General features: G+C 48.9%; 7 protein-coding genes across 7 annotated transcripts; 1 reads left to right on the top strand and 6 right to left on the bottom strand.

Annotated features, from left to right (window-relative positions):
* Nucleotides 1-322: 322 nt before the first annotated feature.
* Nucleotides 323-2,958, bottom strand: FIESC28_04313 (uncharacterized protein; the record flags this gene model as incomplete). Its single annotated transcript, XM_031158460.1, has 2 exons — nucleotides 323-2,751; nucleotides 2,940-2,958. 2 exons carry the CDS (start codon nucleotides 2,956-2,958, stop codon nucleotides 323-325), a joined length of 2,448 nt encoding a protein of 815 aa, XP_031017606.1.
* Nucleotides 2,959-3,995: 1,037 nt separating this feature from the next.
* FIESC28_04312 (uncharacterized protein) lies at nucleotides 3,996-5,864 on the bottom strand (the record flags this gene model as incomplete). Its single annotated transcript, XM_031158459.1, has 4 exons — nucleotides 3,996-4,928; nucleotides 4,979-5,074; nucleotides 5,127-5,647; nucleotides 5,771-5,864. The coding sequence occupies 4 exons, from the start codon at nucleotides 5,862-5,864 to the stop codon at nucleotides 3,996-3,998; spliced, it is 1,644 nt and encodes a 547-aa protein (XP_031017605.1).
* Nucleotides 5,865-6,533: 669 nt separating this feature from the next.
* Nucleotides 6,534-9,568, bottom strand: FIESC28_04311 (uncharacterized protein; the record flags this gene model as incomplete). The annotated part of the gene is made up of 2 exons (XM_031158458.1): nucleotides 6,534-9,208; nucleotides 9,262-9,568. 2 exons carry the CDS (start codon nucleotides 9,566-9,568, stop codon nucleotides 6,534-6,536), a joined length of 2,982 nt encoding a protein of 993 aa, XP_031017604.1.
* Nucleotides 9,569-15,930: 6,362 nt separating this feature from the next.
* FIESC28_04310 (uncharacterized protein) lies at nucleotides 15,931-17,838 on the bottom strand (the record flags this gene model as incomplete). Its single annotated transcript, XM_031158457.1, has 4 exons — nucleotides 15,931-16,742; nucleotides 16,791-17,172; nucleotides 17,231-17,583; nucleotides 17,808-17,838. 4 exons carry the CDS (start codon nucleotides 17,836-17,838, stop codon nucleotides 15,931-15,933), a joined length of 1,578 nt encoding a protein of 525 aa, XP_031017603.1.
* A 701-nt stretch (nucleotides 17,839-18,539) lies between these two features.
* On the top strand, nucleotides 18,540-18,986 carry FIESC28_04309 (uncharacterized protein; the record flags this gene model as incomplete). The annotated part of the gene is made up of 1 exon (XM_031158456.1): nucleotides 18,540-18,986. One exon carries the CDS (start codon nucleotides 18,540-18,542, stop codon nucleotides 18,984-18,986), a length of 447 nt encoding a protein of 148 aa, XP_031017602.1.
* A 213-nt stretch (nucleotides 18,987-19,199) lies between these two features.
* Nucleotides 19,200-20,453, bottom strand: FIESC28_04308 (uncharacterized protein; the record flags this gene model as incomplete). Its single annotated transcript, XM_031158455.1, has 4 exons — nucleotides 19,200-19,403; nucleotides 19,455-20,132; nucleotides 20,184-20,344; nucleotides 20,405-20,453. 4 exons carry the CDS (start codon nucleotides 20,451-20,453, stop codon nucleotides 19,200-19,202), a joined length of 1,092 nt encoding a protein of 363 aa, XP_031017601.1.
* A 1,741-nt stretch (nucleotides 20,454-22,194) lies between these two features.
* On the bottom strand, nucleotides 22,195-24,224 carry FIESC28_04307 (uncharacterized protein; the record flags this gene model as incomplete). The annotated part of the gene is made up of 3 exons (XM_031158454.1): nucleotides 22,195-22,503; nucleotides 22,554-23,119; nucleotides 23,177-24,224. 3 exons carry the CDS (start codon nucleotides 24,222-24,224, stop codon nucleotides 22,195-22,197), a joined length of 1,923 nt encoding a protein of 640 aa, XP_031017600.1.
* Nucleotides 24,225-25,211: the final 987 nt, after the last annotated feature.

Here is a 25,211-nt window from a genome sequence, read left to right as displayed (position 1 = left end):
CGTTTCCTGTATTATGTTGACACCAGCTGCTTTTCCAACGTCTGCAAGACACTCAAGCGGAAGTCTTGCACCTTTTAGCAACCATCCTTTCCTGCCAACATCCCACAAGGTGAGTCTAGGTTCTATCACTAGTGGTAGAGAAAGGCGAAGTGAAGAAAATAAACTGAATTGTTTGCGATGCTTGAAGCATCTGCATCTGGTATCTAAAAAAGAAACAAGAGGGTTTAGGTGACCCTATGCCTTGCAAATCCCAAAATTCCACATAACTCCCTTGATCAAACTCTTGCTGCGCATGTACTTGCCACGTCCCTAATCACCCCATTTAATAGGGTGCGTTGACAATATCGTCTTTACCCAACTTGTATCTGCCACTATCATGATTTCCAATACGCGATGAACCCCTGCGCGAATCGCCTAGTCGGATATTACCAATGATGCTCTCACGGGTTGGCTTCTTGAGACTCTGCTTCGCGACCATGTTAACTTCGTTAGGCAATGCGACGATGACATTCTTGTCTGAGCCGAATTTGAAGTCATCAGCCTTGACTTCCTCCTCGTAACGCTTGATCTTGTACGCAGCCTTCATGCCGCGGAGGATTCGCTTCAAGTTCCATTCAATGATATAAGGACCTGTGGCGGTGATGATACTTGTTTCTTCAGCGCCTTCACCAGTGTTAAACTTCGCAGGAGTGAAGTCAACGGGCTTGCCAGTTTCATGGTAAAACTGAGCAACGTGCTCAGGGGTCAGTGCAAGTCGTCGAGGATGAGGCTTATCCGTGGCCGCGAACGCCTTCTCGAATCCGAGCTTGCCTTCGTTCTTGCCAGATTTTTGCTGAGCATCAACAAGGAGAATGTAGTTCTTAGTGGTGCCCAGAATCCATCGGCCGTCAGCAGAGACGTCAATGCCGGTAATCGGGTCACCCAGAGCAGGAAGTTGGGTCTTAGCTCGAATGCCAAGACGATCAAAGAGTCGGATATCTCCCTTGTTGCTAGCGACAGCAATGTAGCCCTTTTCGGTTGTCGCAAGGGCTGAGAAGTCATTCTTGGATGCGTACTGTTTCATCTCTGCATCTACAAGTTTGTTTCCTGACAGTCGAGGATCAACGCGGTACAGGGCGTTGTTTGAGACACCCAGGAAGGTCTGCTCAGACGTCATTTGTGCAAACTTGTTCTCGGGTGCGAATGTAACGACAGGAATATCGTCATGGACGTTCCACTCGTCGACGACCTTTCCATATTCCAAATCCATGCGGTAAAGCTTGTTGGGGTCAATCTCGTTTTGCAAAATGAGATCGCGATCTTCGCTGTGCAACATGACCTTCTTGGGATTCATCAGTTTACCTGATGGAGTGGTGACCTTCGAAATGTTGGTAGAAAATTCAAGGTGATTGTTAGGCGTGTGCTTGAAAACACCAATCTTAGAGCCGCGCACAACAAACGAGCGGTCGTGCTTGTAACCAACTGCCAGTTGGGAGTTGACCTCGCCGTCAGCATTCTTGGGGAAGCTGCTGTCGTTTTCTTCATCGCTGTCGTATTGTTCGTCTCGGGCACGGTCGTCTTCGAGTTCCTCCTCCTCCTCTTCCTCCTCTTCCTCCTCTTCTTCTTCCTCGGTTTCAGGGGCGTCTTCCATTGTCAGGTCGCCAAAGGCATCGAGAACGTATTCGCGCTCCTTATCTTGCATCTTTTGCCACTTGGTCTCGTTGAGCTTCTCCCAGATAGCTTGCATGATAGCTTCCTGGAACTTCTCAAGTGTGGGCTGGTCCTTGAACCGGAGCAGCCAGGATCGTGCGGTTCCATCGTTGCTGAAGTGGTTGAAAACAAACGAGAGGTATTCGAAATCAAATACAGGGTTGAAGTCGGCGACAACAGGAGTACCCAGGTACGCCTTGGCGCTGGACTCGATCTGGAGCCAATACTGCCACTTTCCAATTTCCGAGACCTGAGCAATAACAGAATCATCGACAAGAGCGAAATGCCCAGGCTGGGGATCAAACACATGAAGCTCTGCAGTGACAGCAGCATAGATCTCTAAAGCCTCAGGGGGGTTGTTTGCATCGGGTCCGGTCAAGACCTGTGGCTCGATCTCCTGTTCAGGAACAACTTCCGGAGCGACCTCCGGGGCACGCTTTGCAGCAGAATTGGCGGTGGTCTTAGACAACATATCGTCGACAGACTCGATAGATCGAGCAAGTGTGGGACTGTGAAGGGGGCTTGCGGGTGGAATAGGGTCCTCCTCCTCAAATTCGAATTGCTCGAGGTCGGCCTCTGTAGCAGTAGAGCTTGCTTTGCGGTACTTGCGTTCGTATTGACACTCTTGAGCGACTCGGACGAACTGCTGAACTTGCGCAGAGGTCACAGATGAGTCGCAAACAAACTGGAAGAGATCACCGGTATCGCCGCTGAGGTCCTTCCAGGCAAGAACCTTATCACCAGTCTCTCGAATCTCGAAACGGAAGGATAGAGCTTCGTCTAGAAGGAAAGTCTTCTCGTCTTTCTCGGATGCAAGGGCGTCGATCTCTGCGTCTTCACCTTCCTCCTCAGCAAGAAGTTCAGCTTCACCCTCCTCAAAGACACGCTGTACAACGAGTTGGTATTGGAATTCTTGGTTGGTGCGACGGATGCGAATGGCTGAATCTCGAAAGATGAGTTCGGAGTAGCCCTTGGGCGATAGAGGTCGAACGAGGTAGAGCTGGCCTTGGGGAAGCTCGATCAAGGTCTCTTGTGCGCTTGAGCCAAAGATAAGCTTGCCGACTAGAAGCAGGAGAACGTTAGTCGGTCTAGGGTTTTATATGAGAAGTTGGAAAAGAGAAGATGGTGTGAACAAGGAAGTGACAGGCTGAAACCCAATATCCAAACACTCTGGTCTTTGAGCTGAAGGTGTAGTTTGTTGGTTCGGTTGGAGGCAGGAGAGGTAGGGATGCTGCGGGGCAATTACTTACTTCCTCGTAGGGCGAACATGCTGATCCTGGCCTTTGAAGGCAGAAGAAAGAAACGGAGAAAGAGAAGGTTGCAAGTTCGTGGTTCAACACTTGGGCAGTCGTTGGGCTCTGAATCCGAAGCTTCAGCGCGGATGCGATTTCCCTAACTTTGAAGATGGAGAAAAGATAAGTGAAAGTGGGAAAGTCGACGATGCTATATCGGTGCACGACGAACTAATAAAAAGCTGTGACGTGACGATAAGACACCAGGGCAGGAGCGGGTAGAATCAGGCAGGTAGGCAGTAGGCAGTCAGGCTCCTTCTCGTTCGCTACTGGCTCTTTCCTTTAGTCTTCTGCTTGTCTTGTGACAGGCCGATAGAAGGGAAAGTGCAGCTTTGACAGCACCTAACGTCAGATTTGACTGGTCCAACAGCTTAGGGGCAAGATCAACCGAGAGCGTGTGCAAAGGGAACAAACTGCGTCATAACATGGAAGGAAGTACTGTTAGGAAAAAAGACTGTTGTTTCACACCTTTTTTCTCTTTGTGTACTTTTCTTTAGCCTTGGTTGGAGGGGTGAAGGAGGGGTCGTTTTTGCCACGATTGGCATGCGCCACAACCAAGCTGTCGTGTAGGTTAAGGTTCAAAAAATACGACGGACAGGCTTACCACAAAGCCAACTAATTATTCGCCTATCTCCGCCCAGCTTTTCTTTCACCTTCACAATCTAGAGAGAGGCTAAGGCGTACGGCAGTGGGGAAACTTGGTGACGGTTTCTGATGTGGAGATTGCTTCACTTTCGTTGTCTATTCAACAAGATTCTTTCGTCCAGATGACAATGTCGAGTGATCAGTCTTAAATCCAGCAACATACTAACTGTTTAAGGCTCAACAATAGATACGTCAATTAGAATAGTTGACAAAACATGCAGTTTCCCTATCATATATCTTATACGTAGCATATGGCTTTAAATAATAAACGATCGTGAGATATAGTGACAATACCCAAAAAGCAAGAGTAATGAGAGAACAAAGAAATTGAGAGAACAAAGAAATAAAACGATCCTAGATCAGCAGCAATTAGAGCTCATTATCAGCCTGGACTTTCATACCTTCCACCTCTTGCTCCAAGGGCCCCTTATCATCAACAGCAACAAAGGTGTCGTCTGGGTGAGAGATCCCAGCAAATTTGTCAATAACAAGTCGAGCCACGTTTCTACCCATCAAAGCGCTGGTCTCCATGCATGATATGAAGCTCTCAATACCAGAAGTGTAGTATACACCCTTACCAATGACAGGATCCTCAAATGTGACACGAGGAAGCTCAATGGGATAAGAGTAGAATGAGTGAGGATAATACCACGAGATGGGTCCAGACATATCCTGTTCCTTACCAGAGACGATTGACTCAGGAACCTCAGTGCCCAAGATACGGGTGAGAAAGTCAGCGGTGACGGCCTTGGGCGAGAAGATCTTATAGATACGTTCCTTCTGACCAGTCTTAGGGTTGACGAGGTACTTCAGCGTGCTGATAGAGTAGAAGCCGGTACGACCAACGCCATCTGCTCCCTGTTCTGCTTCCTCACCCTCAGCCAGGGTCGTGTAGACAGTGGCGGGTGCCTTGCTTCCAGGCTTGAGGCCAAAAAATTCAGGGTTCAGTTCCAAAGACGATGCAAACAAGGTGACATGAAGCTTGGTATAAGGGATCTCATCGATTTCGCGATCAAGAACACCTTCTCCAGCCTTGATATTGCTAAATTGCCATGGGTTGGCGATGATGATGTTATCGAACTCAACACCATAATGTTCAGCAGCAGCATCCTTTGAGTGAGCATCGGCAGTTGCAATGACGTATTTGGATGGCGAGGATAACTGTGTGTCTTTCTTGGATTTCTCGATAGAGGCCACTGTCACATTACGGTAGACAGCAGCTCCACTGTCCAAAATCATTTCCTCGAAGATACGCCAATTACCTGATTCAACAGACATAGCATTGTCTGTCGCTAATGAAACCTATTTTTCAATTAGTATTAAGGCTAGAGAGAAATAAAGTGCGATCCTACCAGAGTCTCCAATCCATGGATGTAAGCCAAGTTGGAGGCATAGTTGACTCGCGTGGCAACCTGTAAGATTTCACGGGCGAAACGGGGGTCAATGTTCTACGCCATCATTAGCTGTTGACAATTGACAATCCAAAACGAATACACTTACAGCTTCTTTCAGGACCTGCTCTCCTGTAAGAGCTGTCATTCGGTTCAAGCCCAACTGCTCCGATCGTTGCGAAAGTGATCTGAAAGGGAAGTATGGGTCTTCATAGAGCTTCAGGAACTCTCCGATCATGCCATCCACAAGTTTCTTGACCTTGTAAGGTGATAGGCCATATCTCCAAAACATCTTGGCCAGGTCCCATCCTCCCCAAGACCCCTCAGTTGTTTGGAATACGAAACTGTCACCATCCCAGATGGCTGTCATGTCGTCGTCCTCAAGTCGGTGGGGCTCACTAACTGGGAGCTGGAAGCGTCTGGTCGCATTGACGAGGATGGGATTGGCACCGACAAAGATGGATGCTCCTAACTCTATAGGCAAAGAAGGATCATTGTAGGCAGAGACCGTCAACGATCGACCTCCAATACGGTCCGTCTTCTCAAAGACGGTAATATTAATAGCAACCCCCTCTCTCAGAGCATATTCCTGTAAGTGAAATGCTGCCGAGGACCCTGCAGCACCAGCTCCTGTATTTTCAGGTTAGTTTATGTCAAATCTCAAAAGAACAGGGTTGACCAGTAACACCCCGACAAGTTGTAGAAGCATGTTGGTCTAGAACCTGTCCTCCACGGTTGAGTCAAGGTACGAACCAATGATAGCAACATTCTTTGCAGCTTCAGCTCTGCATGACACACTCAACAACGCTCCGAGCAGAGCGGATCTTAGGGTCGTCGAAAGATACATCCTCATTCGTGATAGGCAGACCAGAGACGGATGGGTGGTTGCGTATCACGTCAGCTTAGACTGGCATGGAGGGACGTTGGGTGAGTATCTGTTCACGTGACATATCAAGAGCATGGTCTCACAAGCAGAACGCAGATCACAAGTTTCGGCATTAATTATTATGCAAAATTGAATTCACTATAAAAGGCTTCGAGTCGGTATACTCATATCTGAAGCTTAAGAGGTACGTGCATGTTGGTTCGTCAAATCGACGTTTATTAGGTCTCATCGTAGGATGCATACATCACGGGTAATGAACCACTACAACAATGAAGAAAAGAAGATAGTGTTTGAACTGTAAATTTGGTATCTTGATATATAAAACTGGGAGCCACAAGTATTTCATCCTTATTGAATCCAGAAAAACTGTTACCCAGGCCTGCGCTATTTTGCAACCCTTCATCTCATAACAAAGATTACCCAGGGAATCATGATCCTTCCTCTCTAAACGCCAAGCTAAATGCGAGTTATGCAACCTTCCCTTAAAAACAGAGATTCATAGTCATTCTTTGACTGTATACAAATATGTGAAGAAAAAATATTTTTTCGTTCCATACGCAACCCCGTAACCCCAAGTAAAAATCGTGAAATATAGAATAAATGTTATAAACATATTGGATAAGTGTGATATTAGGAGCTTTCGTCACTACTGCTGTAGCCGCTCTCGGCAGCGCCAGCAGTAGCAACAGAACTATTATCGTCGTGTGATAGCGCCGGGTTTGCGCTGTTACTCTTGCTTGCACCCCTGGCAGTGCCGGCAGCCGCAGCAGCACTACTGGTACGGCGGGCGGCTTGTCGAGGACGGTTGGGCAATGCCTTTGGGTCCCGAGTGACTGCGTAAATGTTCTGGTTGGGCGAGTCATCGGGCTCATCACCCTCTTCGTCCCCACTGCTAAGATCAACGCCATCAGGATAACCATCAGACTGATGTTGCAATGTTCGCTGACCCATAAGATCCCTCAGTGACTGAGACATATCAAGATCATCCGAAACATCATCGTCATCGTCGGCGGTGGACTCGCTAGGACTGAATGGTGGGAAGAAAATGGCAGGAGGTGGCAGGGAGACCGGTGTCAGTCGCTTGATGCGGCCTGACATGTACTCGATCTCAACAGGAAGGGGACCAGCAACGGGCATGGTTTTCGAAACGCCCAGCTTTGGAGAAGATGTTGTCATGGTTTCCATACGGCGAACAACCGCATCTGTGTTCTCACTAGTTCTGCCAATGGCAGCCGAAGACAATTCATCTTGCTTGGGTCTCTTCGTGGAAACAACCACCATGAAGTGATCTTCTGGAAGAACTCCTCCCAAGCCGCAAGGCTCAAGAGGGTAATGCTGCATGTATTGCGCATTGTTGCTCCAGGTGAAGTCCAAATCAATCTCGCTGGCGTCGTCGGTATCGTCTGTCAGACTTGGTGGGTCTTCGCTGTCGATTTCCATGGCTGAGCTTTGCTGGTTAGACAAAACCCCACGATCAGTCAATGGCCGGTAGTTAAGAAATGATCCAGAGTCTGTTCGTCGGAGGGGCGAAGGAGGAACCTTGAAGTTATCCTTGTCCGTTTCTGTTTGACCAGCCCTCATCTGTGTAGTGGGTGACATGTCGCCAGGATCTCCAGAGAGATCTGTGCAGAATGGAGCACCACTGTAATAGATGATAGCACCATCATGGCGACGCTTCTTACGACCGGACGCACCGGAGCCGCTAAGTCCCCATCTTGATTCGCCAACGTTGCTTTCCTCAGGGGGACCAAACGACGAAACAGTCTCGTCAAGCGAAGTCTGGCCACCTGATGATTCTTGTTGCGCGAACAAAGGCTTGTAGTGGAAGCTTTCGGAAGGAGCACAAAGTTGCGGGTCGTACTTGAGACCGTTCTTGCTTGAGCTCCCTGACTGAAACTCATCGCCTGTAGAGCGACCTGTTTTCTGACGCTTATGCTTGTTTTCCGATCCGTCTTCGGTGTCGTCTGTTGAGGGGCTCTTCTGAGAGTTGTATCCAGAGCTGTCGCTACTGAACCTGGTTCCCTCAGTTCCACCACGCCATCGAATTTTTCGGCCATCAGGTGACAATTGGAATTTCGTGCTCATGCCAGTGACAGCAGATCGAACGAAATCAGGTGTGACATTAATCATATGCAGCTGAGCCAGATTGCACAGCAAATTCAGGTAAACCCATCCCTCGGCGTCAGGATGAACATCATGGCTGTGCTGCTCCGCTAACAATTCTGGTGGCACTAAACCGAGATGACGGATATAATCCATGTTCTCAGCCGGCACTTGGGCACGGTCGGGATCTAAATCTCGGGGTCGTGTGGGCCGTTGCTCGGGTAGGGTTGTCATTGGAGGGGAGGGGTTTGTGCCTGAACCAGTGCTGTTGCCATTACCGCCAGATTCGGTGTTGTCTCCATTGGAATTTGATGCAGAGCCGTTATCAGCAGATCTGCTCTTTTTACCAGAGTGACCGGATTGCTGTTCGGTAGGGAGAATTCGAGCCTCTCTTGTTGCTTCTTTGCCGCCGGTTTGCAACATAGGAGGTTCGTGAACCAAAGAAATCGAAGCATTAAGAGCGTTTGGTTGTGTGTCCGCAACAACAGGCGCTAGAGCAGCAGAACTGCCACTAGGCTGCACAGGCTGCTTCTTCACCACGTGGCGTCCGCCAATCTTGCCTGTAAACAACTGTTCCAATCGACGAACAACGAGCTTCTTTCTTTCTTTGTCGGTCATGATCATATGTCGTGGATATAATCCCTCGGGAATATCGCGCAAATAACTCTCGACTGCCTCTGACGACTTGGCCTGCGAACCCATGCTGGGACGACTCAAAGAGGTTCCCGACGACTTGGCGCCGGTGGACATAGAGGCGTAGGCCGAGTCGGCTGGGCGAAAGTTGGAGCCTGAAGACGACGATGCATGCTTGGATCCGGACCCTGAGTACATATTATCGCGGTTAGCATGGCGAGATTTCTTCTTGTTCTGTGTCGACGATGCATCAGGAGATCCATCGAGACTGGCCGCAAAATCTCGAAGCGTAGCCTCTAGTTCTCTCTTCTTCTTTTTGGGAAGGCCATGACACTTGATCTCGAACAATTTCTCTTTTCGAAGCATATCTGGACCTGTGTTCTTGTAACGCTTAAGCTCCTCTCGAAGTTTTTGAATCTCTACCGTGAGGTCATCGATGACGCTTCGGTAATCATCTGCACTGCTGCTGTGAGCTGCTGTGAGCTTGGGGGGTGCAAGCTGATGGTGGTTGTAATATGGTTTATCTTCATTTGAAGAGTCGGATTCTTTTTGGAAGAAAGGGGGATCGACTGTCGATGGAGTCAATATGCGTTTGTTCCCTTTCTGTGATTTTATTGCTTACCTTCCATAACATTGCTATCGAATGTGGCTGTTGGGTTCTGGTTCGATTGATCAAACCATGTGTTGGGATCGCTTTGGCCGGTCTCGTTGCTGTCACCTGATGAATTACGACGAGGTGATGTTGTTGTTGTCGTCTTGACAGCGGGCCCTGAGCCCTGACTAGCCTTGAGTGATGCATCGCGTGCTAATCGGTGATGGCGAAGAGTGACTGAGTTCGCTGGTGATGTTCGTCGGGGGAGCGGGTGACCGGTCTTGGAAGAAGACGGCGGCGGTTGCGTTCCGTGTGAAGTATTTTGGTTGAGTGGCATTGTCTTTCATATAATTCAGGTATGAAATATTGATGGACAATTTAGCATAATCCAGAGTGTGAGGCAGTGAGCATGTCGTAGAAAATGGTCGTCGAGATGTGTTCTGGTATAAACGCCAGGGTCCGACGATCCGTGACGTAGGGCCTAGAAGCACTTTGCAGCGAGCTGAGAGCCTGGACGTCAGGGCACTTATTAGCACAGTTCATCCATTAACAAAAACAACAAGATGATGTCGGGTATGAGCAATGAAGGTTCTCGCAAACGACTGAGACGGGTTGCTATTGGCTGTTGGGGGTTGAGGGATCGATCGATCGGGGCTTCATCGCCAAATGACGAAAGGTGATGATAGACCAGTTACACGGTCTCAAAGAGGGAAAATGCCGGGTGTTTCTAGGACACTTACCTTTGCTGAAATTCACCTAAAAACAATTAAACCCTTTAAATTCGGGGTTTTAAATAATCCCCAGTTTTGTTCCGATTGAACGATCTGTCGATGGGGAGATTTCCCAAATGTTGGTTTTTCGCTGTCGCGAGTCTCGAGCAGTTAGAATTCAAGCTTTCTCTCCACAATCAAATTGGATCACAAAGTTGGCGCATCCACTCGTAGAATCGCAAGCGTTTCGGTGTTACTGCTTGGCCAGATTCACGTAGCTCTTGTAAGCTCAATTTGGTGACCAAAATCGACGATTCTGAAAATGCCAAGATGGTGTAGTCGTATTGTCGAGTACAATTAAATCTCGTGCGGCGATAATTGAACTTGTTGAATGCTTGAAAAGCAAGTTGTTGTCGGTTTTTGTTTGGTATTCAAAATTCGAATCGTTCCAAGATTGTTGTGTTGGCGATTCGTAGACGGGCGCGTATGAAGTGATGGTCGATACCGATCAGATCAGGTTGTTGTCGTCGGGAGTGCCGTAAGGGGAAGTATGGTCTTTACGCAGCAGCGAAACCACGCGGACGAGTTTCCAGAGACCGAAATGTCTTTTTAAAAAAGAGAAGTGGTGGAGTCTGGTATTCCAACGGCCGATATATGAATAGACCAGGGTTGCTCAGGGTGGCACTCAGGTGGCACTCAAGCCGACGGGGTGTGAGTGTGAGGGTTGGTGGAAGTAAGAGAGCAGCAAGCAACCGTTCCACGACGGCAGAGGGGAAGGAGAAAAGAGGTCTGGGTCTGCTCTGGAAGGGAATTTGGTGTGGTATGAGTAGGATGGGAATTCAAGAAGCCGAGCCTAAGAAAGCTCGGGGTCAAGTCAAAAGAATAAAAAGGGTAGACAAGCCACAAGTCGGAAAGACCGTCGTGGTAGGATACTTAACAGAGCACAGTCTGTTTAAGGCTGGAGACGGATGGCAAGTTTGGGAGGCAAATCTCGACAGTGGCAGTGGGTAGAGAAAGAAGAAGGCATTCAGGTCCTCCACCAGCGGTAGCAAGAGTTTTGGGTACGGTACAGCCAAACCAACTCTGAAGCATGCCCGCCAGGCCCAGCCAGAACCAGAACCAGTGCCAGGGTACCCGAGTCCCGGTGCATAGCGGCGGCATCGCAAGGCGGCGAAAGGAAGGGTTGAGTGAGGATTTGCCAGGTTGGGACGAGGATGCAAGAGCTAGAAGGTCAGATCGAGCCCTCATTGCTCCGATTTCCAAGTCGCTGGAGAAGCATAGGGATCAGAGACCATCGGACCCAGAAAAAGCCAAAGCAGGGACCTCCTCTAACGGGCTCGACTAGTGCTGCGCAATGGGTGTGAGGGTGTTATAGGAAGACCCCTTTTTCGGTAAAACACGCCAACCTGCTCTTGCTTCTTGTGAGTCTGTTTCCCGAGCAGCCGTTCAGGATCGTTGATGAGGCTTGTTAAGGTCACGCCCCGCTACTTGTCACCTCGCTTACGCCCCGACTTTGTCTGAGTGCGGGGGCTAGCAGAGAGCATTTCAGCCAATGACGACCCAAGCCAATGAAAAGAAAACAGGGCCGGTAGCTCGCGTACTAATTCCGTGGAAAGAATAGCCATGTTTTCTTTCACCCGTAGCGTCGAAGGCTGCTGATCTTGGTTTCTGTCTGTCATCGGTCCTGTAATCAAGGCATTTTTGGCTTGCTTCCAGACCCAGACTCTTCCTGCAAAGCCAAGTGCAACACGAAACGGCGCACCGGAACTTTACTTTCCCTTCGTTACCTACCGATACAAAGTGACATGGATGCAACCTTTGTTAACGATAGAAACATTAAAGAACTGCCGAAACACGTGCTTTTGTTAAATACGATGCCTACCTAATTCTAATTCTTGAAAAGGCTTCAGATCCCAATTTCAAAATGGTTCGATCCATACTCAAGTGGTAGATGCCCTCTTTTTTACTTGATTGTAACCCCACCTACCTAGGGGACAGTTAGACATGTATTCTGTCAGGTTGTGGAAAACGATACTCGCTCTCGGAGGTTACTCCTGGCCAACACCCACTTTATACCCGACTCAGCTCTTCCTGGCAAATGATCTCCAGCCACCCATCAATAAGCGAACCTGCCTGCTCCTATTAATCACAATTCAATATCACGAATCAAAGCAATATTATCTCACTTTATCGTGATATCTTTCCTGCAGCTTTAGTTGGCACTCGAGACCCTAACCATGATCCTCCTCACGATATCCTCTCTTTATAGACGTTGTCCTGGCACGACTCGCGGGGAGGCGGACCTCTCTGGTATCCACGCGTACCTAATCCCTGAAAGCCTCGTGAACCCGTGAGCCCCCTGTCCAGCGGCCCAGACGCTTCTTCAACAATTCCATTGTATTCTTCTTTACTGCAGTTGCTGTCTGCCGCACCTCACATTTTGCCAGTATATTCCAAAAGATAATGAATGAGACGGTGGTCTTCTCTACTCGAAATATGAGCTGATACCCTTTACACCCCTAGTCCTGCCATCAGCTGCCATACTGAGGCTCTGTTTTGCAGATCACACCCAGTGTGACGTCGATCCCAGTGAGAAATTTCAGGGTCCTTGCAAAATCAGGCACCCCGAGACCCTGCTTGAAGCAGTTTCGAACAGGTTCTCTGGCATTTTCCTTGATTGCTCGCAATACGCGGTCAAGGACACGAAACAAGAATTCTATTGATGCCGTGAAATTAAGGTTTACCAAGTTTCCCAGTGTTTAAAGGTCACGAGACTTGGAATCATGAAGATTGATAAAATGGTTCCAGTGCCAGTTCCAGGCCCGATGATTCTCCGCAAATGCCCAGGCCGGCCTCCAAGGACAGGGGAAAGTTCCCGCAACACCAAAAATGCATCTTGGGCTAGGATGTGCACACCCTAAACAATCTTTTTCCGTGGCAATAACATGCCAAATCTCGAGATCACAATATCGAATTCTCAAGACGATAAAAAAGCCCTATATCGAGTGGCAATAGTCACTTCTCGCGCGTCTCGCCACAACTCTGTTCGGATCTAGCGACCGAAATCAGTGTGATTGGATAGATTGACGCTCCAAGTCTTCTCGATCTTGAAGAAGCGCAGCGTTAGCTTGGATCGAACTCCACGGGACGACCCTTCGTGCAGGAGTGGCTGGGGGACGATGGTGGTTATGCTTGAACAAAGATGGCTAGGGTCTGTCGACAGCATCCAATCGACCTACTTGCTTAGGGAACGCGATGGTTTAGGTCCCTTGGCTTGAAAGGTTGATACCTGCATTCATATGTCGATCAGAGTCCCTGAAACAGTCACAGCATGCTCCATCATCGAGGACTTGGCTCGTTCTTATGCCTAAACACGATTTCCGGATGATGGGACTTTGCAACAATCTCCATGTTGATCACCCGTTGGTTTCGATATCGAAGTTGGCCACCCCCTTGATCAAAGCCGATTGGCATTCCGCCGTGGTGGATTCGTTCGAGGCCATTGTCAGATGCCAATCACGGAGATACTGTAACCAATTGTCCCCGTCGAACATGAAGGATCGTGGGTTGCGCCTTGGATCTTTGGTGTTGCATTTCTAGAGGAGTTTAAGATCTTGTCTATCAATCCAACCCACGGCAATCTCAGCTTGTTAGTACACGCGATGATCGTGCTTCCACACCTGAGCATTGCAATACCCTCCATGATATTTCGGGACGGCCCCATGAGGCTAGTGATGGCTTTCACGGTGCACATGCGATCATTGAAGCACTTGCAACGGATAGCTAAGATTCCGTGTTAGTGTTCTTGATCAGCCTGCCGGATTTTCTCACATGCTTCTGCTACCCTACGTGGCCGTGTCCAGAAAGGCATAACAATACGCTGAATCACCGTCACGCCGTTCACAATCTATTACTCGTACGCCTTGTCTTTATCTCGTGCCACAGACTACTGGAGTTGACACGAAGCACAATTACTGTATTTGGTGTATCACTATACCCACCACGCCATAGGTCAGCAATCCACAGGCTCGATTGAGGGTCTCGACTCTGAGATTGTCTCTTATTCCCGCCCGATCTTCGGGACGTTGCCTTTCCCCCACGATCGGGAACCAAAATTCGGTACGTACACAACGGTGTCATCGATGTACGTGCATCCAAAGAGACATCACACGCATTCTTCTTTTGCTGCTGGACCCCTCTAGCTCCCCTATTAGCTGCTCTGCTGCTACAATTCTGTAGGACCCTTGGATTCCGGAGCGGGCTCTCCGGTGTCCCTTAAGACAAGGGTTCTGGAGATGCTCCGTTCCCCTGGCAGGGTTTCTTTGAAGCCATGCGGTCAGCCCCTGGACGATGTCCAGCGTTCGCATTGGGTGAACTCAAGCTACTCCGTAGTGAGGAGAAGAATGTGGCTCGTGAGGTTGCACAGATCTGAAGCATTGTGGGCTTCTGATCGCCCAGGATGCGGGAGCTGATCTCTGATCTGGAAGTTGGAATACCGGCGGTATGTCCGAGGCCTTTCATTGGTTGTTGTAAGTCAAACTCTGCGTGACTAACTGCGGTTTTGAACTTTACGATAGTTTTTCTGGCGCAGTGTCTTCGCTTCGTCGTTCTGCGAGGAGATCTGACATAGCGTCTGCCACGGATGTCTAATCCGGCCCTTTGGTAGTGCTGTCCCTATTCCCTGCAACTTCTGCCAGGCTTCGATAGATCTGTGGTACCAGATATATGTTCCTGCTGATCTGGTCTAGGGTCAGATTGAATAGTCAGCTCAACATGGATGTTGTGCATGCAAGGCCCTAGTCAAGGATTCCAGACTACATACATACAAACAGGCCAGCATAATGGGATAACACACAAGTCAGGCATTAGAAATAGCGACTGGCAGCTCACAGGAAGGTAATTTTGGATACCTTCATCTCATTCGCTGTTTATGATTCCGGCATGTGCCCGGTGCCCTGCAGCTATTGCTGTCTTTTTTCGACCAGTAAGAGACTCCATCTCATAACCTAAATTCCTCATGAACGTCGTATTGCCTACCTAAGATACAATGGAAAGAATGTATTGTTATGCATGGCGCTCAATAAGTGTGCCGTTCCGCCAAATGAATGTTCTCTCTCTTTTCCGTCTTCCAAGGACCTTCCTTGACTTAAACATCTAAGCCTCCCTGGGAGACTATAAATTTTTACTGCCTGTGTAGTCCAGTGGCAACAAGTCGAGTCAAAATCACAGAATGCATGAGTAATGGACTTTTACATAAAGCTAATGCTGAGTCATTAAAATTTCGGTCAATAGATACTGTTCCAATTCGAGACGCCGGGGAACTGAAGTTCCTGGCTACCTTATTTTATATGGGTTTCTTGATAGCCTTTCATGGGGACTAAAGCTGGCTTATCTCCGGTATTAGCTAGTCAACTACATAGTCAATAGATGGTCAGAACATAAAGCTGAACAGTTCTAGTAAGCAATTCGGCAAGCCTAACAAACATTAGCATTAACTTATGAATGTGATTTTGCTGAGTGTTTCGTTGGCATTGCCACTTTACCCACCCTATACCGTCGTGTCGAATACGATGACCATAGTACTTGAAATGATAGCTACAGCTAGGAGACATGAAAAACGAGTGATAACCATATCCTGATTTGACCATAACAAGATCTATAGCTTACATCTGGATACAATCAGTACTGCCACTTTACTTAGAACAGTATCATGGTTGTTGACCCATTAAGTCAGTCTTGTCAAAGAAGAGGCATACAAAGTTGAGAAACAACGTTATCGTTCTCTATTCTTGGTAATTTTACTGTTTTAAAACCATCGACTCTAAGTCTATCCAACCGAGCATAACTTCTACCCTTCCTCAACTCCAAAAACCAGTCATCGACTGGCCAACCAACACTCAACAAATCGCTAATACTACTACCACTACTACTACACCATCCCGTAGGATTCTTTTTATTTAGGAACGTTTAGTCGTCATCGTCATCATAATTAAGCCTTCTCGAGAAGGGACTTCCCGGTCATCTCCTCGGGCTGGGGCAGACCCATGGCAGCGAGGACAGTAGGGGCAACGTCACCGAGGACACCCTTGTCGGTCTTCTTGAGGTTCCAACCCTCGGGGTAGTTGGCCATCAGAAGAGGCACCTTGTTGGTGGTGTGGCTGGTCTTGGGCTTGCCGTCAGGGAACTTCATCTCCTCAGCGTTGCCGTGATCAGCAGTGATGAAGAGGACGTAGCCCTCCTTCTTGCAACCCTCAAGAATCTTGCCGATGGCCTTGTCAGTGGCCTCGCAGCCAACGACGGCGGCATCGTAGACACCAGTGTGACCAACCATGTCAGGAGGAGCAAAGTTGTTCATGACGAAGGGGAACTTCTGCTCGCCCAGACGCTTGACAACCTGGTCGGCGACGCCATCGGCAGACATCTCAGGGGCAAGATCGTAGGTAGCGACGGACTTGTTGGAGGGGACAAGATCTTGAGATTGGTCGCGGGTCTCGAGAGGGAAAGACTTCTCAACACCACCGTTGAAGAAGAAGGTGACGTGAGCGTACTTCTCAGTCTCAGCAATGTGGACCTGCTCAACGTTCTGCTTGCCGAGCCACTCGGCAAGAACGTTACCCATGTGCTGGGGCTTGAAAGCGATCTCGAAAGGATAGTCGCCCTTGTACTGGGTCATGGTGACAAGGGGCTTGATCTTAGGGTACTGGAAGTCGGGTAGAGGAGATCGGTCAACGTCGCCGAGAAGCTGGGTGATCTGGCGGACACGGTCGGATCGGTAGTTGAAGAAGAAGACAGTGTCGTCATCTGTAAACGTTAGAAGCCATTCAAACACAGGTGTTCAGCTTAGCTTACCCTTGATGCGGCGCTCATCACCACCGACAATGATGGGAGTAAGGAACTCATCTCGGTCCAAGTCACCGCCGCGCTCGTATCGAGCCTTGACGGTAGCGACGGGGTCCTCAGAAGCCTCACCCTCACCATGGACAAGACCCTTGAGGGCGATCTCGAGACGGTCCCAACGCTTATCGCGGTCCATGGCGAAGTATCGACCGACAACGGTACCAATCTCGCCAATGCCGATCTCCTTGGCAGTGTCGACAAGCTCCTGCATGTAACCAGCACCGGACTTGGGGTCGGTATCACGGCCATCACCGAAGAAGTGGATGAAGACCTTGGGCACACCGTACTCCTTGGCGGCCTTGAGGAGAGCGTAGAGGTGGGTTTGCTTGGCGTGCTGGAATGATTGTAAGCTACTGATCGACGGTTGAGGATTTGTTCATGATATGACTTACCACACCACCGTGAGAGACGAGACCGCAGAGGTGCAGACGGCCGTTTCCAGCAGCAGCGCTCTGGAAGGTCTTCTTGATGACATCGTTCTGGCTAAGCTCGCCGTTCTTGATGGTCTGGTCGATTCGGACAACATCCTGCCAGACAACACGACCAGCGCCAATGTTCAAGTGTCCAACCTCAGAGTTACCCATGAGACCCTCGGGAAGGCCAACCGCCAGCGATGAGGCCTCGAGCTCGGTGTAACCCTTGGAGTCCTTGTAGAGAGCGTCCATGACGGGGGTCTTGGCGTTGGTGATGGCATCACCATCCTTGGGGCTGTCGGCGGAGGGAATACCCCAACCGTCAATGACGACTGTAAGAGTGCAACAACATGATTAGCCAAGTCACTTCCAAGTATATGAGGACGAAACGAAAGAAGAGAATTCAATCTAATCGCAACTTCTCAGGCAATGTTCAATTAACTGGAGAAGCAGTCTTTTGAATGTAGCGCAAGAGAACGAGGCATGAATTGCTATCGCGATCGCGGGGCATGGAATTGTTTGGAGTTGATGGAGGGGGCGGGGCATGACGACGTACTGAGGCAGGCTTTTTGGTCGGTCTTAGACATGATGGATATTTGTTGGTTCCTTCTGTTTGCACTGAAGCAATAAAGGAAGAGAAAGAAAAAAGAAGAAATAAGACGAGGTATAAAGAAGAGGTTTCGGAGTTGAGACAGATAAGGATAAGACAGGGACGGAGAGTAACTCGGGCCTTGTCTAGAGGTACCTAATAGTCTGAGTAAAGGAAATGATGCGTGATTTGATGGGACTGGGACTGATGATTTTGCAGGGAAACACGTTAGTTGTGGTGGGGGTTTATGTCATGCCATTTAGTGATATGAGTTGTATTGATACTGTGCTAGATGCCTGTAACTTGCCCATCTGTACGGTACAATGATGAGCCCACACTGTAACCCTTTCAACCTCTTCTCCCTCTCTTTCGGACCGTCCACTCAACAACAAAACGGCGCATCGACCCAATAGATGTCTACCATTTACCCACCACCTTCTGCAGCGCGATAACCGTGAAATCATTCCATCTATTTACGGGACTTGAATGTCATGCAAGGCTGAGAGGTTCCACCCGGTCTATTTCCCCGAGCTGCGCGAAAGAGCTGGAGCTCGTCTCAAATCAAAATCAAATCATTGTACTTCACCGCATCCACATCGACCTCGTCTGATTATTTTCCTCCCTCCATCCTTTCCGAGCAAGAACCCTCGAACGGCCAAAGCAGAAACAGAATCGTATCATAAAATCGACAGACCGATCATGTCTCCGTCATCAGCATCAGCGTCCGCGTCGGCTCCTGGCCCACACCCACTGGCTCTACCACCCACCTTCTCTCCCGATACTCTCGATGCCCTCTCCGAGCTTTCCCTCGTTCTAGCGCGCGTCCGCGCCGGTATCCAGTCCTCCGCCGGCATAACTACCGAGCCCGCGCCAGGAACCACAGGAAACAATGCATCTGGACCTACTTTATCTTTCAAAGATGTGCCTGGAGCTACTGACGGGCTAAAACATAAGCTGCAGCGAGCTCGCGGGCAAGTTCGCGAATTGCCTGATATGGACCGATCCATCGCAGAACAAAATGAGGAGATCCGCGAACTTGAAACACGTATCGAAAAGCAGCGAGCCCTTCTTCAACGTTTGAGAGACGAAGCCACGGGACGAGACCGAAAGGACGAGGTCAGCGCTGGTGACAAAATGGAGTCATGATACATAAACGGCGTGTCGAATTATTATGGGTCTCTTGTGATATTTGAAGCGGCCATATAGCATTATCATCTTGTTTTGCCAGCACGGTGTTTGGAGTCTCGAGGTCAAACAAATCATATTTATCATGCTATTGTATTGCTTTCTAATTAAATTGTCGTATATCATTTATCGGCATGCTGTCAAACATACTCAATGGGCTACCCCTCGTCACTCTCATCTTCGCGGGATATTGAGCTTCTTGAGAGCCTCTTCAACGCTTACGCCAGGCTGGCCAGGCACAACATCCTTCCAAAGGTCATCGGCGAGTCTCTCATTTTCTGAAAGGGTGGTCCAGTTGGGGCTATGACCAGCCTTGAGCCATTTGAAATCGTCTACCTGGTCCCACTGGTTCTCATCTGGCTCTTCAGCTTCGGTTCTCTGTTCTTGGTCAGCTGCAAACATACTATGTGAGATGCGAACGAGTCTTACATATGGAGCAGGCAGCGGCGCAAAACGCATGCCAGAACAATCCTCGATGATGGGGTGGCTTCCGCAATGCAAGTAGATGTCAACATTACTGCATTCGTGGATTCGAACTTGTCTGGCCACAACCACAATAGTGCTATCTGAGACTCCTGTGATATGGACTGCGCCATCAACACGGCCTCCAACAATGAGACTCTTGGACACATTCTTGATAGCAAGACCAGGGAATGCCGAGCCCTCAGTTGTTGGAATCGACATGTCGATGATGCAGCCCTTGAGATCAGTCAGACTGCCAGATGACGTTGCGCGTGACGCTGATGATGGCAATATGATGTGTAGGTTTGAGTGGTTTGTGATTCCGATGTTCTTCGCTGCTGAGAAGCTGGGCTTTCGAAGGGACGAGGCGCTGGGTCTTTCCATCTCCTCGTTGTAGTTCTTGTATGTCTCTTTAGACGGTAGCTCGCTGAGTGTATCCTCCTTGATGGGTGGGGGGCTGGTCATGCCAGTAGTCACAGTTGAATCATGCTTCGTGCGTGAAAGACTTCCAGGACTAAGACGAGGATCGTTCTCAGGAGCACCCATGTCGACATGATTGGTCTTTGGGCGACGGAATTGGAACTTTGACTTGGGTGCGATCCTGATTATGGTCTCGTTGAGCTTGTCTTGTAGAGTCTTGATAGTCTATGCAGCATATTAGTCAGATGCTTTGACCGGTGAAGCTGACGATCTAACCTCCGAGTATTGCTTTCGATCATAGGAAGGAGTGTAATCAGCAGCATCCCCGACCTCGTTCTGTAGCTTTGCAATGCTAGCTAGGATATGATCAATAGCCTCCTGGCGCTCACCACCGACATTGGCAATGGACGGCAGTTCATCGATGAGGTCTTGGAGAACTGCACGGCACAAAGTTAGGCATGAGAGGCAATATCCCAATCACTGAATTCAGTCCTCACCTGTCACGCTCTCCAAGAAATGGTGGTAGAATCGCTGTTTAGGATCCATGGTGGCTGATTGAAGAATGACCTGATGGGTGGCAGCCCAAGGGTCGTGAGGATGGCTTGCAGTTTGAACCTGTGTTTCCATAGTGGACAAAGTCAATATTTGTTATTTACTGAATAGTCACTTTCTCAAAACTTGTCTTGAGAAGAGCAATGGCATGACAGGAACAGCAGTATTCCAGTGTTTATATACTGGCGACAATGCCCTCAAGCAAGGCCATAGCCCAGAAAAGGGACCATGAGCCGATCCCTCCAAACCTGGAGATTTCTATGCATGGGGGTCAATCACTTACCAGGAAGTGAAATAAGCCGCAGCAGGTGATGCTACAATGCGCTTCTAGCTCCTCCCTACCCCAGGATAATGTGGTGCTACCCCTCGTTTCCGTACGACTTTAATTTTGCTCCCTTCAGCTTTCAGGGTCACAGTGATGAACCGCCGGAGTCAAGTTAGTGACGTCAATGCCACCTGATGGTGCAGTCGAGAATGGGAAGATGCTGTTCAAGGTGGTGGCCGGTGAAGTAGCAGTTGGCCCTGGATGACTGTTGTACAGAGATGGATGGATGGGATGAAATAGGTGGATGGTTGATGTATTGGCGGGCGTCACAAAGCGTGGGACGAGAAAAAGAAGTGGTGTTGTTGATGAGAACGTGGCACCACCATCTATATATCAGATGGGTCTCGTCTCTCATGGAAGTTGAGTTGAGTTGGAACTGCAACTGAAAGATAGTGGAGAGAAGCTGGGGAGGGTTCTGGACCCTTGACTAAGTGGTGGGGTCATGAATTTAGGTCAGTCGAACCTTTGAAGATACCTGCTTCAGTATCATCACCAACAAATGTTGAAGTGGACCAAGAAGCCCACGATCGAGAACTTGGAGGGGACCCTTGAACATCTGACAAGGTTTTGGTTTTCTTCAAGACCCTGTCAGTTTGTCACTGTCACTGAAACAACAAGCTTGTCGTCATTTGACTGCCGAGCACTAACATCAACTAACTTGTTCTGGTCTCCGCCGTCAGAGAAAACAAGCTTGACGTTCTAAAGGGTCCTGGCTGTACATAGTAGAGTTTCTGTGTTTCTTTACAGGGTTAGCTCAACGCCATGCAGCGTGGGGAACGTTGCTGTGCCGCTAGGTGATGGTGTCTTGGTGTACACTACAGCACAATGTTACACGATTGGGTATTGAGACAAATTGCCTTGATTACACTGGTTGTTCGTGATGGTCAGTAAACCACCAAGATCCATGCCATCTTGATCAAATCAGCAGACACCATCAATCTTCATGGACCATAGAAAGGCCCGAGATGTTCATCTTGGCGAGGGACAAGTCATGCAACTCGAAGGGCCGCTGATCCGGGGATGCGGGGCGAGAAGAACAACATGGGTTTACTGTTGTAATTATTATTAAGCCTGCATCTTGTTTTGACGATGATGGAGTAAAGCAATTGCAGCCAAGCTGTAGAATGATGCCTTGATCTATTAGCGTGGCTCCCACCTTTACGATGATCGCCAAATCAATACCTTCATGCACTGCTTGATACGAGTCAGACTCGGCGCATAAAAAGTGCATCCCCTTCAAACCGCTGACGTTGTGAGTTACACTCGATCCCTCGATCGATCTCGTAGACTATCCGACTTGGCTAGGTAGTTGTCATAGATTGGTTTCATCACTACCAGTTCAACAATTCTTAGTAACAGAACCACCACTCATTATTATTCATACATCAAACAGTTTATATGTCTATCGTTTTATCTAGCCCGTCCATTATTCGCTGAAGTTCGTCTTCCCCCATTGGGCAATGGCGGGATGTAAGGTATCGGCATTCGCTTGGCTGGTCTTGTCTCTGTGTTCAACGCCTTCCACATCTCCCAAATAGTCGCTCGACTGGCCGGCAACATGCTGTATTGTAGACTATACAATTTCTTGCGGTTGATGGGCGGCACAAACTTCCCAGTAAGAAGGCAGAAGAAGACTTTAGGCGAGAGGTAATGCTTTCGAATGCGGTTTGCCATCTGAAAGTATTGATTGAACATGATTCGGAATGTCAAAGGGATTGACTGATTATAAGTTAGCTGCTTCCAGGTAATAATAATTCAACATTACCAACCTTGAGGTAGATGACCGAGGTAGGGGGCGGCCCATCAGTGTTGCTATTATTCGTGCCATCGCGTCTATAGTCGTGGGTATCTCGAAGCTCAAATCGTATGCCACCAGGAAGTCTCCTCGGGTCTTTAATTCTCAACATGAGTGCAAACAGCGGAAAGTGATTCAGACATGAGAGGAGGGTATCAAATCCAGCCTTAAGAGAAATGATAGCCATCCTCGCAATGGCAAAGTTGAGATAAAACACAGCAACTGTTGGCAGAAGGAAGAAGAGTAGTGTGAACAGGATGGTGCCGACAAGAAGTTGATCCAGGTCATAATCGCAAGAATCGATACGGTTGCGAAGAACGTTGTGCTTTTTACCGCGGAAAAGATGGAAGAGAGATTGAAGTATCGTAAGCTGCCAATGGTATATCCTTCCAGATGCGAGATAGAATGAATAGATGTGAATAGTCAAGGTCGAGAGCATATCGGAGAACATAGCAATTGGCATGCTGGCGCCAGCGAACGAGGAAAATCCTATAAACCACACCATCTTGGGCAATGCTGGAGTCAGGGTTTCAATACAGCCTAGAATTCATTAGTTGGTTACATCCAATTGTTATCTTATAGCCCAAGACGACTTACTAGACCAGTAGTCGATGACCCAAAGGAATAAATCTCCCAGAAAAGCTGCCAATTCGCCATTGAGTTTGAGACCAGCAGGCCAGCCCATCAGCCATGAAATACTGCTTTGGAGTGCATCGACCGTGTAAGTGCGCAGCAGATCTCCAATCTGCATGGCAACCCAGTCTGCGTTCTCAATTATATATGATCCCAGTGCAATGCCAATAATAACATCATTAGCAACGAGCCACAAACTGTTGTAGAAACGGATATAGTCCGGATGGCTTGTCGTAACACTAGCCCAATTGTTCTTTCGCTGCCGCAGAGTCATGTACTGCATCGGCCAATAACAAAACTGTTGAAGTCGTATCTCAACTTGTTGTGCTGTGGCCGATATGTCCTTGAGAGCTGCGGCGCCAGGCTTAAGCCGGAACTCAAGCAGCATGAGCAACATCTCTGCCATTATGCGATGACCCATAAGAACTAGAACAAAGGTCTTGCGTATGGTAGGGAAGAGATATAGCGTAAACCATGTCCACAATTGCAGTATTACATAGTTTCGCATTGTCGATGCTGTCTCTACCACCCTCTCAGACACACTAAGGCTGCGTCGTGGTCTTGACCCCAATCGTCCCACATTCTTTTGCAATGTCTTCTCAAGTTCCCATGACCAGTTGATCTGATTGATGATCTTGGGCAGAGCTCTGTCGCGCGCAGAGGGTACTCGTTTGAAGATGGTGTGTTGCTTGAGTTTCTCGACCAGTTTGCGCTTCTCCTCCTTCATTTGCCGTTCTCGTGTCTCCTGCTCTCCTTCCGCCACCGGTGCGTCACCTAATGATGAACCGTCATGTCCAAGCGCTAGAGCGATTGGGTTTAATGATACGTATTGCATCCCCTGAGGCTGAGGACGATCGTAGAGGATGAGTTGTACACTGGCAGCCTTTGCGCATGTGATTTGTGGCTCTCGTGGGTTCGAGTTTGTTGTCGCGCAGAACCAGGAGGGGTCTGCCGCCGCAGTGTCGGTAGCATTCGAGAGTCCAAGCACATGCATTGAGCTGTGGCCGCACATTTCGGTGATCTGGCTATTCGGGTGGAGTTCGCTGCGGAAGAAGGTACCGGACTTGAGATGGAATTCAGTATTTCGTGCCTGCTAACGGTCAGTCTTGTCCCCGTGTTGAACCCAATGCGTCGGACTAACATCAACATCTTCAAGGATGGCCACAACAAATACGTCCAGTATAGAATTGCGCCATCCTACCACGACTCCAGGGCGATCGGACTTGCGAATGTCCGTCGGCCAGAACACTCTCATCAACCCATCATGCTCTACCATGACCAGCAACTATGTCGGCCAGAAATATATGACTAGAAAGAACCACGCCTTCTAAGCTGCTCCCGCGCAGAGACACCGGCTCCTATTCGTCGTGGATGCTGAAGCCATCTTGTTAGCCATTGTCAGCGGCGTCGGGATGTTGCAATCGAGCGTACCAGATTCGTTTCTTTTCTGGCTAGTAAGACGGTCGGAGCGCAAATGGCAAGGAAAAGGACAGATAGTGCAGCAAAAGCTTTTGTTGCGCGCGTCTACATGGAGTCGGTTGTTAGCTTCATACATATCGTTTGCGCCTTGACGAGGGGCTTTGGTAACTTACGACGACACCGTTTTCCCAGGCAAAAATGGCAAGTTCATAAAGACGAGTAACCAGATCCCAACGGGCAGTAATGTAGCCAGCGACGAAGATGCCGAGCGTCAGAATAGAAAAGGGGTGCATAGAAGCGCTATTCCTCGTGGCAGTACATGCCGTCCTCTGGTGAAAGCTTAGAGGATTGGATATTAAAGTCTATTTGTGCCAAGCTGCGGTAGTGGGTTTGCTGGCGGGATGAAGCGACAGACGGTCAAATCGAGGGGGCAAGCGAATAAGTCGATGCAATTGCTGGATTATTCGGCAATTCAAACGAGTGGACTCCCGTCGTTGAATGGAACCTCGAGTCAACAAATTCTAGAAGGGAATAGGAATTGCCAGCTCAATACAAAGAGATTGAGTTGATTGGTCCCCCC

The sequence above is a fragment of the Fusarium coffeatum genome (genome assembly GCF_003316985.1).
Source record: "Fusarium coffeatum strain FIESC_28 chromosome Unknown BRIP53273_contig_87, whole genome shotgun sequence".
Lineage (NCBI taxonomy): Eukaryota > Fungi > Ascomycota > Sordariomycetes > Hypocreales > Nectriaceae > Fusarium > Fusarium coffeatum.
This window is presented reverse-complemented; position numbering and strand designations above follow the sequence as displayed.